The sequence below is a fragment of the Chenopodium album genome, chromosome 8 (assembly GCF_948465745.1).
Source record: "Chenopodium album chromosome 8, dcCheAlbu1.1, whole genome shotgun sequence".
Lineage (NCBI taxonomy): Eukaryota > Viridiplantae > Streptophyta > Magnoliopsida > Caryophyllales > Amaranthaceae > Chenopodium > Chenopodium album.
In genome coordinates, this window is record NC_137841.1 from 75,597,460 (window position 1) to 75,613,778 (window position 16,319).

Consider the following 16,319-nt stretch of genomic DNA (forward strand, 5'->3'; position numbering starts at 1 on the left):
AAAATTCGCCAAAATTTTTACCATGGTCCCTAATACCTTCCGGGAGTCCAATTGAGTGGGTGTATCCATCCAATTTGCCATTAAACGACTAATTTACCGGTTTACAACTTGCACCGATTTTATTAAATCAAGCCTACCACGAACATTAATGACAACAATATAATGATCATAAATGGTTCCAAACGGCATTATATGACCCCAGGATGTATTCCCTAAAATTTCAAGACTTTTCGATTCCAGGTCTCGAAACCTCCAAAATTTCTCAAAAAGCATGGATCTTAGCCTTCAATTTTGGATTTTTTTGACTTTTTTTCACCCGAAAATAAAAATTGTCGAAATGTTTACCATGTTCCCTAATACCCTCCGCGAGTCCAATTGGGTGGTTGTAACCATCCAATTTGCCTTTAAACAGCCAATTTAAGGGTTTACAACTTGCACAGATTTCATAAACTCAAGCCTACCACGAACATTTATGACGATATATAATGATCATATATGGTTCCAACCGGCATTATATGACCCCGAGATGTATTCCCTAAAATCTCAAAGCTTTTAGACACTGTGTCCCGAAACCTCCAAAATTTCTTAAAAAGCGTGGATCTTAACCTTCAATTTTGGAACTTTTGGACTTTTTTTCGCCCGGAAATAAAAAATGTTGAAATTTTTAACATGGTCCCTAATACCCTCCGGAAGTCCAATTGGATGTGTATATCCATCCAATTTGCCTTTAAACGGCCCATTTACCGGTTTACAACTTGCACCGATTTCATTAAATCAAGCTTACCACGAGCATTTATGACAACAGATAATAATCATAAATGGTTACAGACGACATTATATGGCCCGAGATGTATCCCTTAAAATTTCAAGGCTTTTCGACATTGGGACTTGAAACCTCCAAAATTTCTCAAAAAACGCGGATCTTAGCCTTCAATTTTGAAATTATTTGACTTTTTTCGCCTGAAAATAATAATTGTCGAAATGTTTACCATGGTCCCTAATACCCTCAAGGAGTCCAATTGGGTGGGTGTAACCATCCAATTTGCCTTAAACGATCAATTTACCGGTTTACAACTTGTACCGATTTCATTAACTCAAGCCTACCACGAACATTTATGATAACAAATAATGATCATATATGGTTCCAAACGACATAATATGACCCCTTAGATGTATTCCCTAAGATCTCAAGACTTTGCGACAACTAGACCCCGAAACCTCCGAATTTTCTCAAAAAGCGTGGACACTAGCCTTCACTTTTGGAAATTTTTGACTTTTTTTTTTTCGCCAGATTATAAAAATTGACGAAATGTTTACCATGGAGCCATGGTCCCTAATACCCTCTGGCAGTCCAATTGGGGGGTGGAACCATCCAATTTGCCTTTAAACAACAAATTTACCGGTTTACAACTTGCAAAGATTTCTATAAATCAAGCCTACCACAAAAATTTATGACAACAAATAATGATCATATATGGTTCTAACGACATTATATGACCCCGAGATGTATTCCTTAGAGTTCCAAGTCTTTTCGATACCGGGCCCCGAAACATCCAAAATTTATTCAAAAGCATGGATAGTAGCCGTTAATTTTGGAATTTTTACACTTTTTTCGCCCGTAAATAATAATTGTAGAAATGTTTTCTATGGTCTCTAATACCCTTCAGGAGTCCAATTGGGTGGGTGAAACTATAAAATCAACCTTTAACCGGCCTATTTACCAGCTATAACTTGCACCGATTTCATTAAATCAAGCCTACCATGAACATTTATGACAACAAATAATGATCATATATGGTTCTAAATGTAATTATATGACCCCAAGATGTTTCCCTTAGAATTTCAAGACTTTCGACACCGGGCCCTTAATCCTCCAAAATTTCTCAAAAAGTGTGGATATTAGCCTTCAATTTTGAAAATTTTGACTTTTTTCGCTCGAAAATAAAAATTGCCGAAATGTTTACCATGGTCTTTAATACCGTCCGGGAGCCCATTGGGTGGGTGGAACTATCCAATTTGTCTTTAAACGACTAATTTACAGGGTTATAACTTTCACCGATTTCATTAACTCAAGCCTACCACGAACATTTACGACAACAAATAATGATCATATATGGTTCCAAACAGCATTTTATGACCTCGAGAAGTATCCCCTAAAATTTCAAGACTTTTCGACACCGGGCCCCGGAACCTCAAAAATTTCTCAAAAAGTGTGGATATTAGTCTTCAATTTTGGAATTTTTTAACTTTTTTTCGCCCGAAAATAAAAATTGCTGAAATGTTTACCATAGTCCCTAATACCCTCCAGGAGTCCGATTGTGTTGGTGGAATAATCCAATTTGCCTTTAAATGGCCAATTTACCGGTTTACAACTTGCACGGATTTCATTAATTCAAGCCTACTGCGAACATTTATGACAACATATAATGATCATATATGTTTCCAAACGGCACTATAATGATCATTTATGACCCCGAGATGTATCCCCTAAAATATCAAATCTTTTCTACACCGGGTCCGAAACCTCCAAAATTTCTCAAAAAGCGTGTATATTAGCCTTTAATTTAGAAATTTTTTGACTTTTTTCGCCCTTAAATAAAAATTTCCGAAATGTTTACCATGGTCCCTAATACCCTCCAGGAGTCCAATTGGGTGGGTGAAACCATCCAGTTTGTCTTTAAACGACCAATTTACCGGTTTATAAGTTGCCCCGATTTAATTAATTCAAGCGTACCACGAACATTTATGACAACAACTAATAATCATATATGGTTCCAAACGGCATTATATGACCCCTCGATGTATCACATAGAATTTCAAGAATTTTCAACAACGGGCCCCGAAACCTCCAAAAATTTTCAAAAAGCATGGATATTAGCCTTTAATTTTTGAATTTTTTTTGACTTTTTTCACTCGGAAAAAAAAAATTTCTGAAATGTTTACCATGTTCCCAAATAACCTCCGGGAGTCCGATTGGCTGGGTAGAACCATCCAGTTTGCCTTCAAACGACCAATTTACCGGTTTACAACTTGCACCGATTTCATTAACTCAAACCCACCAAGAACATTTATGGCAACATATAATGATCATATATAGTTCAAAACGGAATTATAAGGCCCCGAGATGTATTCTCTAAAATCTCAAGGCTTTTAGAAACCGTGTCCAGAAACCTCTAAAATTTCTCAAAAAACGTGGATACAAAGCCTTCAATTTTGGATTTTTTTTACTTTTTTTTTCGCTTGGAAATAAAAATTACTAAAATTTTTACCACGATCCCTAATACCCTCCGGGATTCCAATTGAGTGGGTATATCCATCCAATTTGCCTTTAAACGACCAATTTACCGGTTTACAACTTGCACCGATTTCATTAAATCAAGCCTACCACGAACATTTATGACAACATATCATGATCATAAATGGTTCCAAATGGAATTATATAACCCCAAGACGTGTCCCCTAAAATTTCAAGGCTTTTCGACACCGGGCCTGGAAACCTCCAAAATTTCTCAAAAAGCGTGGATCTTAGCATTCAATTTTGGAATTTTTTGACTTTTTTTCGCCCGAAAATAAAAATTGCCAAAATTTTTACCATGGTATCTTATATCCCTCGGGAGTCCAATTGGGTTGATGAAATCATACTGTTTACCATAAAAATTCATTGATAATTGGTGGGTTACAACTCTCGTAGATCTCTTGATTCCTCTCTCCAAAGGGCTAGGGTTTTGATATTTGTTTATAGTACGAGGCCTTATCGACTTAATCCATACTATGTTCCTACAATGTTTGATAGTAGGGAGGAGATGGGTCTTTGTGACTTGTTCCATTTAAGCCTAATTAAACCTAGATTCGACCCTCTTTATGTAGAGAGTCGTAGAGTAAAAGATAATAATCTATGAGATTCAGAAGATAAATATCTTATAATTTTTTATATTATCTCCTTATTTACATATATCTGACACCTAATAATTAACAAAATTTCGGTGTCAACAAATGCCCCCTCGAGACCTGTTGTGGAGATTTGATATCGGATGCAACTTTGTCTCGAAATTTTCTTGTAGAATTTGAAAGCAAATTTGGTATGCCCCCATTAAATCTACAAGTTTTGATACTTGAAAAGTGGAGATGAAGAGTGAAAATTGTCCCACCGAGCGTGCCAAAAATTTGTTTACACAAATTTCGAGTCTAAATAAATAAAGACGGGAAATAAAGTAACAAATGAATTTATATTAATATGTGATTTTTGGGTACAATCTCTGTATAACAGTTTATAATAAAATAAACTAAGTCCTCTGATTCTGTTCCGCAGCTTGATGATGACACGTGTGTGACACCTGTAGGTTGACGTTTGATGACGTCGACTTGAATTTGAATGTAGGGTGACGTTTGATGATGTCAACCTGTATTTAAGGGTTTTGTTTGAATACACCTGAACGAGGGCTTTGAAGTTTAGTCCCGTTCAAATGTGTTCGAATGTATCTGAACAAGTCGGCACGAGTTTTATATGCTTGTTGACTTACTTCAGAGAGAATTCCGTTTGAGTTTTATGAGCTCTTGGAATAATGATTTCTGGATCCCCTTAACTGATGGAGGAATGGTGTATTTATAGGAGATGAGAACCCCTTAAGTGGACTTAGTAGGTTTGGGCCTGGCCCATTTTATGACTTAAAAGTCTTTTAACCTAGTCCATTTAATTTATTTTATAACCCGAATTTTATTTAATTAATTCAGATTATTTATTTAAGTGGGCCAAAATTAATTAAAATGGATCATTCATATGATTTTAACCCAAATTAATTTATTTAATTTAATGTGTGACACTTATAAAATTTTCGTGTCTACACATACAATTGCCTTTAAACGACCAATTTACCAGTTTACAACTTGCACGGATTTCATAAATTCAAGCCCACTACGAACATTTATGACAACATATAATGATCGTATATGTTTCCAAACGACATTATATGACCATGAGATGTATCCCCTAAAATATTAAGACTTTTCTACACCGGGCCCCGAAACCTCCAAAATGTCTCAAAAAGCATGTATATTAGGCTTGAATTTTGAATTTTTTTGATTTTTTTTCGCCCGTAAATAAAAATTACCGAAATGTTTACCATGGTCCCTAATACCCTCCGGGAGTCCAATTGGGTGGGTGAAACCATCCAGTTTGCTTTTAAATGACCAATTTACCGGTTTATAAGTTGGACCGATTTCATTAATTCAAGCCTACCACGAACATTTATGACAACAAATAATGATCATATATGGTTCCAAATGACATTATATGACCCCGAGATGTATCCCACATAATTTCAAGAGTTTTCGACACCGGGCCCCGAAACCTCCAAAATTCTCAAAAAACGTGGATATTAGCCTTCAATTTTGAAATTTTTTGACTTTTTTTTTGTCCGTAATTAAAAATTACCGAAATGTTTACCATGGTCCCTAATACCCTCCGGGAGTCCAATTGGGTGGGTGAAACCATCCAGTTTGCTTTTAAACGACCAATTTACCGGTTTATAACTTGCACCGATTTCATTAATTCAAGCCTACCACGAACATTTATGACAACAAATAATGATCATATATGGTTCCAAACGACATTATATGACCCCAAGATGTATCCCATAGAATTTCAAGAGTTTTCGACACCGGGCCTTGAAACCACCAAAATTCTCAATAAACGTGGATATTAGCCTTCAATTTTGGAATTTTTTGACTTTTTTTCGCCCGAAAATAAAAATTGCCGAAATGTTTACCATGGTTCCTAATACCTTCTAGGAGTCCAATTGGGTGTGTGGAACCATCCAATTTGCTTTTAAACGACCAATTTACCGGTTTACAACTTGCACCGATTTATCGGTTTACAACGGCAATTTAATTAACTTGTACTGAACCCGACTTGAACCGAAATTGACCCTTACCCGTTTTAACCAGTCAAAACCCGAATTTAACCCGACTTGTTATTAACCTGACCTAAATTCAACCCGACCCGTTCATAACGCGACTTGAATTTAACCCAACCTTTTACAAACCCGACCTGAAATCAAGCCGGCTTGTTATTGACCTGACCCGAATTCAACCTGACTTGTTATTGACCCGACTTGAATTTTACCAGACCTATTACTTACCCGACCTAATAATTTAATCCAATCTGTTACTAATCCGACTCGAAATTAACACGACTTGTCATTGACCCGACCTAAATTCAACCCAAATTGTTCCTGACCCGATTTCAAATCACCTTAAATGCAATTTAGACCACCTTATTATTCCTGATCAAAGCATTTTGTCTAGGGAGACCAAGTCGGTCCAGACCAGCAAAAGAAAAGAGCATCATCCTCAAATTTAAGAGTTAAATATAGTATATATTTGTTGTATGGTTAAAGGAGATAATTATCTTCCTAAATTGTAGACTATAGTTCCCTAGTATATTGCCATATCTATTATAGTCAAAGGAAATAATTAGCTTGATAATAATGATAACTATCTATTTATAGTTAGTTGAACTCGAATATAACCTCACTTGGAAATGACCCGATCTGATTGTAACCTGCAAATTATTGACTTGAACATAATCCGACTTGAATTCGAGAATGACCCAACCTGATTATAACCCGCAAATTATTGACTTGAACCGAACCCGACTTGAAAATGACCCGACCTGATTATAACCCGCAAATTATTGACTTGAACCGAACCCGACTCAAACCTGAGAATAACCCGACCTGATTCTAACGCGCAAATTATTAACTTGAACCGAACCCGACTCGAACCCGAGAATCACTCTAACCCGTTTTAACCCGTTTTAACTCGACCCAAACCCGATAAGAAGTATGACCCGACGTGACCCGACTCAAGCATATCCCAACCCAAACCCGACCCGCATAGGTTATGGAATTAATTCGAATTGACCCGACCCACTCTTACCCGCCCCGTTTACCCGAATTGACAGCTCTATTAGGGATATAGCATTATAACAGGAAATTAGTACTCTGTAGGTAAAAATGCAAAGAGGGAAGATTAGGAGGGAAAAAACAATTAACTTTGGCATTTGAAATGGGTAAATTTTGGTTTTGGTTAATTCCCTCATTTTGTACACTCGTATAAATATAACCACCCATAACATTAACTTCTACTGAGAGATTTGGCCTCTACGAAGTACCACTATGCCAAAGGGAGGAGGAGGAACCCGAATAACATCGTCTATAATTGGTCAACCCACTTCTTCAATTATGGTTTGTTTCCTTCCTTTCTCTCGTTTCGTTGCAACATTATTCCTGTTAACTCTTATTCCTGTTAATTCCCTAACATTTGATAATATGTTGGTTCAGTCTTGATTTCATAGAATCATAGACACAAGTTGAACCATGTAAGAATAACAATTGTGTGGATTATCAACAAATTTTATTTAACAATTGTGTGGAGTATTAACTGAAATCGCGCAATGAATACTTATTATATATCCTGTTCTTCAGTATCTATCTCTGCTTAATATTAGCTGTGTATACATAGGTGAACGATCAACCTCAACAACACAACTACGAGGATGTCTGGTCTCAGCCAAACTGGCCACCGCGTCTAGAGAAAGTGTTTGTGGAGTTGCTACTCGAAGAAATTAAACTTCAGTACTTTGAGGTATGTGTTACTGGATTCTCTGAGCAAGTTTGGGATCATGTGACTGAAGAGTTCAGAAAAGAAACTGGTTTGGATTATGACAAGAAGGAGCTCAAGAAACACCTGGCTGTGTTGAAGAAATGTTATCGTATTGTGAAACCATTGTATACTCACCCTGGCTTTGGCTGGGACTACCGGCGAAAAATGGTTGATGTGGATGATGAAATGTGGAAGGATTACATCAAGGTATGCATCATAACATATAATCTGCTGTTTTCTGTCAACATATAAATACTCTGGTTGAAACTTGTCATTTTTATTTACTGGTGAACTGAATAGGTATTGGTTTCATGCAGGTGCATCCTGAAGCTGCACCTTACAGAAAGTATAAATGTCCACTCTATAATGATTTATGCACACTATTTACAAAACCTAGAGCTACTGGAAAGCATGTTATATCATTTGGAGGTGGGGGGATTACTCGAGTCAATAGTTCTAATGCACGAGGCAGCAACAACAAACGTAAATCCTCTCAACCACTGAGTTCGGCTCCTGGGAAGAGAATGGCTACTGCTACTCAGAATACAGGAGTTGGCAGCACAACCAAAAAAGGAGCAGCTTCAATTTCTGATGGTAAATGCATAATCTACTTGGACTGATAAGGCTTAGTTATTCTCTCTATAAGTGAAGACTGAAGGAAAGTACTCTGATACTCAAAGGCGGTTAATTTTTATTTTATTTTTTTTCTTTTGACATAGACGATGCACCTTAGTGTTTAGTTGTGGTTGCAGTAAAATTAAAGGAACAAGGTTTAATAGTTGTAATTATGCATATGTGGTTTGGTTAATTATGATCAATTATCTTAGCATGAATCTCAAAAATCGCCGCTGTGAGCAGCTATTACCATCTAAACAAACAAAATAAAATCAGCCAAAGCCTTATTCTTGTAGTCAACATGAAGTAAAGAACAAAGTTTTGGAATCCTATAGAGTATAGACCTTTCTGTTAGAAATATATGAGGCCATCAGCAAGCAGAGAACAACAGGAAGATAAATTGGCATCAAAATTGTAAAATCAACAAGATCTGAATTGAATTACACTACATGTTACGCGTATATACTACTGCATAGATCATTCATATGCTGTGAGAATTAGCATGAAAGACACTGATTTTTTTAACAAAATGCAGAAATAACATCACATATATCCTGCTGACACATTGGTTGATTCTTCGCGATCATCCCAACTGCTTGCTGTCTTCCCAATTTTATGTATCACTCGTATCACCTCCTCCTCTGTGACATTCCCCGTCACTGTGACTTTGTTAAGCCTTGTATCGATGTTATAAGTTTCAATATCTAAACCAAGAAAATAGGGGAGAAAATCAACAACATAATAATGAAGTAGTGAAACAGAATTTCCTGAAAACAGGATGTAATGTTGAATCTTTCCAGTGTTACATCATTCTTTACCTTCAATCTTCTTGATGGCCTTCAATATTTTTTTGATGCATTCATCACAATGCAATCCCACCTTCAACTCAACCATCTGAAAATGACGCGGAAATAATGGTGTTAAGTAATTAAAGATCATACAATAACTGAACAACGAAAATAAGATTCATACTTACATTTGTCATAGTTGATGAATTACAATATACAAGTCTGTTGGTCTAAGAAAGAGCTAAGAAAATTAGTAAACACTAAAATTGCTAATGTTTTTGCAATTGTTAAGGCTTATACCTGTATATAAACATGACCATGAAGCCTGAGGTGGGGCATTAGATTCTTCTTTTCTGGTGATGATAATAGTAGTATAATCAACTTTAGGTAAAGGTGAAAAAATTCAATTTTATTCCTGCTTTTTGGACTTTAATTTAGGATGGTTCTTTCATACATACGCGTTTTATTATGGAGTACAGTTGAACAATCATGAGCAAGCAATTATGCATCATATTCACCTATCATACTCATCTATAATAAGGCCATTTTAGACATGTATAATACGATGGTTTGATTATGTATACGGGATAAAAAGGCCATCATAAGTTTTTATGTTAATCTATTTTATTCGACTATTGGTCTTGAGTAAAAGGTAAGAATATAAGACACATAATAAGTCACTTTTTAATTTTTTTTTTTTAAAAATAAAAATTATGGGAAAAAACAATATAGTCACTTTAAATAAGCTGGTTTTACCAAAATTTTCAAATAGCGCATTGTATTAGTGTATATACATTTTTTTTTCAAAGCCTACTCGGCTACTCGACTTAGCTAGTTGTAACAATTAAAATTGAAGTGAGTACATGGCTATACTTCCAAAAGACTAAAAGTGAGTGCTAGCATGATCATTCTTCCAAAGATAAAAAGAAGTTATTGGCGTGTGCATGAAATAAAGCCTTTGTTTGGGCTAAAAGTGACAAGTTTTATCCTTATTTTCTTCTTACTGTCAAATAAAACAGAACAAATCAGTATTGATGTCTATGAGAATACCATTTTTAGACGAAGTGCGCGGCAAATATCATGATGCTTGCATATCATAGACTCTTCTATTTTATTTAATGACCAACATTAATTTAGTACTTTATAAAGTTCATATTAATTTTTTTTATTGAACTGATTTGCTTATGAATTTATGATAACTAGACTGTACCCGTGCACGGGCAGGCCCGTTTCTGAGATTTTGGTGGCCTAGGGGCAAAATAAATCAAAAGGGGCCCTAATAGGTTAATGTATTAGGAAAAAAAATCGGGTGTGCAAAAAAAAAAAAAAAAAAAAATTATACAACACTTTATTTAATGCAATTTTTTTATGAGTACATAATAATAATTTCTACATCAATATGGTCTAACATAATAAAAAAATTAAAGAATTATATCACCTTATCCCGCTAGTTAAAGCCAAAATCCATCAATGATTAAAAAATCAATCATGAATTTTCGATTACACTACTCAATTCAACAATGTATGTAGAATTAGTAATACTTAGAATTTCGTACAAGTAATTTTTAATGACACAGATTAGACATTAAGATATAATTGAATATTAGATATTTAATTTTTAAAAATATACAAATAATTAAAATAAATCAAAAACACATAATTGTACTAAAAAAACAGAACATTCTTATAATAATTAAGCTTTATCATAATTCAAATAAAAATTGAAACAATCATCAATATCATAACAATAGTAAAATTGAAAATTGACAAGCAAAATAGCTGAATAATTCAAACAAAATTAGTAGTATAAAATTGAAGATCTTATTTATGATTTTTAACTGTAATTGCCGACGGCATCAGTAACATATATATTATTCTTAGATGTGATAAAATAACATAAGCCAAAACGGTGAAATGAAAATTTGAGATGTAAAACAATTGAAAGAGTATAAATATAAAAATAAAAAAATAAAAAAATAAAAAATAAATAAAAAAATTGTAAGTATTAAACCTTTTAATCCGTTGAAATTTATTGTGGAAAATATGTATACAGGAGAATCCATCTTTTGAAAATAAAATTTGGGAAGGAAGATAAAAAAACATTATACTCCTTACGTGTAAAATTGAATTGATGAGTGGGTGAATTTATTTGAGATTATCTACTTCCCAAAATTGAAGGAGCTATTTTCTAGGAGATGATTAAATGTGATTGAAGTTTCAAGGGAGTTAATTAATATTTGCACTTACATATTTACAATGTACGTACATAAATTAATTGTTTTTTTTTTAATTTTTTTTTATTTATTATTTGGCACTTGCATTAGCATATGTGGGCTTCAAAATTTGGGGCCCTGGGCGGGCGCCCCGGCTGCCCTGGTCCAAATACGGGCCTGTGCACGGGATATATAAGAAAAAATGTATTTTTTTTTTAAATGTGGAAAGTTGATTTTGATGTTGTAATTTAGACTTGAGCTGTAATGGTCGGTTTTGGACTGGTCGGTTCTGTTGAACCCTAATTAGCTCTGTTGTACCGAATATTAATAATAATCGTATTAATAATGTGCTGACAACTAATGTGCTATGCTGAAATATGATATTCTAAGCAAAGCTTAGAAGCTCAAAAAACAGGGTTTTACTCTTTTATGTCGGTGGCCACACAATGCTATTATGGGGTTTACTTTTTCAAAGATATAGAGGTTACACGTTCAGTGTTATAGGGGTTACTTGTGTTACTCAGTTAGTGTCATATGGGTTAGCGTCTTGCTGTAGGAGGTACATAATTTCTATTGTACTGAGTATTAATAATAATCGTATTAATAATGTGCTGACACCTGATGTGCTATGCTGAAATATGATATTCTAAGCAAAACTTAGAAACTCAAAAAACAGGGTCTTACATTTTTATGTCGGTGGCCACACAATGCTATTATGCATGGGGTTTACTTTTTCAAAGTTATAGAGGTTACCCATTCAGTGTTATAGGGGTTACTCGTGTTACTCAGTTAGTGTCATATGAGTTAGCGTCTTGCTGTAGGAGTTACATACTTTGTTCTGTTGCAAGTAGTTATTCGTTGAGGCCAGTTGCACAAAAACGTGATGTACATTTTCTTTTTGGTTTTGATGATAAAAGAAATGGAAAATGTTTGAGGGTAGTCCCTAAAAAAATGCATATAATTGAAGGGTTGGGGATTTAGAGTACTGTAATTGAAGGGTCGGGGATTTAGAGTACATTTTTTTTTGGATATGTTATACTACGTACCCAAAAAAAAAAAAGTGACATGTTAGTAGTAGTCCCAAAAAAAACAAAAAAAAAAAGAAAAACAAAAACAAAAAAGAAATGGTGATTGAGTAGTTATTGTTTTTTTTTTTTTTAAAAATAAAAATGATAAAAATAAAATAAAGTAGTGGGATTGGTAGTTATTTTTTCCTTTATATTAAAAAAAAAAAAAAAAAAAAAAATCTCAAATGCATGAGAGTTAAGGATTGGGGATTTGGAGGGCTCTCGTTAAATGACTCTACAATTATAATATAGATGGTAATGTTTTGTTCAGAAGAAGATTGGATAAACATGAAATACTATTCATGCCTTTTTTATGGGCCTAGATCCATCATGTGTATGGCTTAGCCCATTTTAAATTGTGATCAATTTTTTTTTTTTCTAAGGAAACTGTTACATCAACACTCTTGAAGAATTACATCTAAAAGACTAAAATGAAATTTCACTCTCAAAATTAAATTTTGATTAGTATCATTGAAATTTACATACAACAATGAATGGATTCACCGAGATGTCCGAGCATAAGGTATAATCATATACTTCGTAATTCAAGTTACTAGAGTATACCCGTGCAATGCACGGGATATATATTTTACAAAATAATATTACAAAAAATCTAATAACAAAAAGTATATTTTAAATATGGGAAGTTAAATTTTATATGGTAACTAACTCTTATATGTGGTTGGTGGCCATCTATTATGGGAGTAATTTTATCAGTTTTATAGGGATTATCCATTCAGTGTTATAAAGGTTACCCCGTTAATGTTATAAGGGCTACTCTTTCAGTGTTATTGGTAAGATTGGAATTCCTTGTAAAATATTAAAAAAAAAAAATCATATATTGGGATTGTAGAAAACATGATGTAAACATTTTTTTTGTTTCACAAAATTTCACATGTGGCTGGATATACTGTGTTGTCGAGTTATTTGTTTAGTAGTTACTTAAATTATTTGGTCAAAGGTTACTCGATTAGGGGTTATTCGATTCGTTAGTGGTTACTTGGTCACTTAGGGGTTAATCAGTTAGGGGATATTCAATCAGTTAGGGGTTACTAAGTCAAAAGTTACATAGTTAAGGGTTACTCAGTCAGGCAATGATTACTCGTGTTTTGTGTGTGACAGCTGGCCACACGGTATGACCAGCCATAGAGAAACGTGCTATTCTGATTTTGATAATTATTGAATGAATAAAAAGGTCGTTATTGAGTGATTTATAAAAATATAATAGAAATACATTTGTTATTTTTTTTAAAGGAAAATAGTGGATCTATGGTGTTTGTATTTTCTTTTAAATGAAGTACACATAATTTAAAGATTGATTTTGATGTGTTATGCGGAAAAGTTAGGAAAAAATGTGCAATGATAATATAGATTCCTTGTAATTTTGGGGTTTATAAAAAGCAAATTGTTTGATGATATATTAAAATAGATAATTTTTTTTGTGTTTTTTTTTTTTGTGATATTGAGTAAAATGGTAGGAAAAAAAAAAATAGAAGTGGAAGTTATTTGGAGATTTTTTTTTTTTTTTTTATAAAAAGGGTGGAAGTTATTTGAGTGTGTGCAAAAAAAAAAAAAAAAAAAAAAAAAAAAAAGGAGTGCATGAGATTAATTTACTCTGCATGACCGAAGTTTTGTGTACGATAAGTCATAGGTTCAAATCTCCATCTCCATTTATAATTTGTAATGTCCTATTAACACTTCGCAAAAATATAGAAAAAACTTAAAAATAGTTTATTCTATCTTAAACCGTACTCCGTATTTATTTACTGATAATACGAAAATACTTGATTAGAGTTTTGACAATGTACGATAATTATGTAGTATTTTGGTCCATAATTTTAAACGTCCAATCTAGTTTATTTTGGTCCATAGTTTGGGTCTAATAATTATGTAATTGGATGAAACTTGAAAAGATCTTTCCAACGATATATTACAAACCCAAATCCAAGTTATAACGAAGAAATTATGGCCAAAATAATAAATGAGCCTAAATCGAGTCTAACCTACGACCCAATGATCATGTGAAGAGTTCAAAAGCTTAAATCTCATTTCTAAACCAATTAGGATTAATTAGAAATCAAGCCTTCCTACGACCTAATGATCATATTAACGAATAATTTCATGTTATTTGTTAATTTACGAATAGTTTATATATAATTTGTCAATATATATATGTTGCTTAATACTTCGTATATATTATTGTTATTTGTCCAATAACACCTCATAAACGATGACTGATAAACCAAATAACATTACAGTAGCTATAATATTCCACCATCTGAAAATAGCATTTAGCCCAGTAAAAGATGGATTATTGTGTATTCGCACCCTTTAGCCAACAAAATGATGAGAATCACAATAATACCGACTAATCCCAAAAAGTACACTTGAAACCTCCCGGAAAATATTCGACATACGGAAAGGTTCATTACTGCAACCAGAACTAAACCTAAGGTGATACGGAACAAGAGAGAATTTGGTCGGAAATTAAAGAGCAAAACCTTGAAATTTGGTGGATTTTTAGCCAAAATAAAAAAAAATTCTTTTTGTCATAGTACCCTAATTCATAAGAATGAACTAACAAATAAGAACTTAAACTAATAAGAACAATACCAAATAAGGAACTTGAGATACTCAGCAACTATATATAGAAATCCACCATGCAAATGTATAATCTCGGATATATTATTTAACCCTTTAGAATAGCTTGACTTGTGGAACAAATTCCTCTGTTTTCCCTTATTAATGGTTACATCCCGTACGACTTTCCCTAACCCTAACCAACAGATAACCCCTATATTACGAGCAAGGAATTTAATATGATGCCCTGATGACATCATTAAAAACTGGGAAAACATCAAGCTAAGACAACCACAACACTCTGGAACTTACGTGATTTGACCTCAATCAAGAATTACTTTTCAATTACTATAGTGGAACGTCCTCCTCTAAAATTGTTTGCTACTTCATTAATAATGTCCCAAGCAATTACAGACTTAGTAGTATTAATTAGCAAAAGAAATTAAACCCAAACAAATAGTTGTACACCTACTTATAAGAAATCATCATTCGTATGAACAAAACAATAATTCAAGAATACTCCAAAACTCCAAAGCATTAATCATCAAAACCAACATTACTCGTCTCAAATATTTAATACGTGGCTTCAAACTAATAGTTACTGAGCATAACAAATTAAGGACTCATAACACAAAGATAAGAATAGAAAACGAAACAAGAACCCATCAAGTTCCTCAGATTCGGATCTGAGCTCCTCTCAGACAGCTTCGAGTTCCTCTGCTGAAATGTATCACAAACTGTGATGAAAAGTCCCCTTCTCTCGCGGCTCTAGTCTCCAGTGTCTCCCTAATTTCGTGGCTTTAAATAGGCTAACAAGTAAGTGGGAATCTTTTAAAGATAAGGAAAGTAATTAGATAAGATTAGGAAAATATATCTTTTTCCATATCTTAACCTATTGATAAGATCTTCTCTTTATTCATACATATCTTTTCCAACTGTTGTAGATCTTGTAAAATATTACCCAACACTTCCCAAATTCATGAATTCAATGAACCTAGACGAACAAAACGTGCTTAGCAAGCTCTTTTCTTCTTCGTCAGTTTCTCAAGTTCCTCCGAATGAACTTCCATTTGTGCTTCACATTGACTCCTCTATTTGGTTCATCTTTTTATCTTCTAAAACCACCCAATAACCTATAAAAAAATACACAAAAGAGAAATAAGCCACAAAATATCAAAAACCTAAATAAAAACACTAAAAATGCTAAAGTAACTAACCCAAAATCTAAGGAACATAGATATAAATAGTGTCGGAAATGACACTCATCAGTGGTGTTAGGAAGCAAGGGCGGACCTTCATTATAGCTGATCAGGGCCCGACCCCTTTTAATTTTTCTAAGTTATTTGTTTTAACTAATATAATGTCTAATAATTACACTTAAAAAGTTATGATAT

At 33.6% G+C, this 16,319-nt stretch overlaps 1 protein-coding gene across 1 annotated transcript; it reads right to left on the reverse strand.

The window, feature by feature from the left end:
• Positions 1–8,584: 8,584 nt before the first annotated feature.
• Positions 8,585–9,409, reverse strand: LOC145556743 (copper transport protein ATX1-like). Its single transcript, XM_081618391.1, has 3 exons — positions 9,254–9,409; positions 9,096–9,171; positions 8,585–8,981 (listed from the first exon to the last, which is right to left on the reverse strand). Exons 1-3 carry the CDS (start codon positions 9,260–9,262, stop codon positions 8,821–8,823), a joined length of 246 nt encoding a protein of 81 aa, XP_081474517.1. The 5' UTR covers positions 9,263–9,409; the 3' UTR covers positions 8,585–8,820.
• Positions 9,410–16,319: the final 6,910 nt, after the last annotated feature.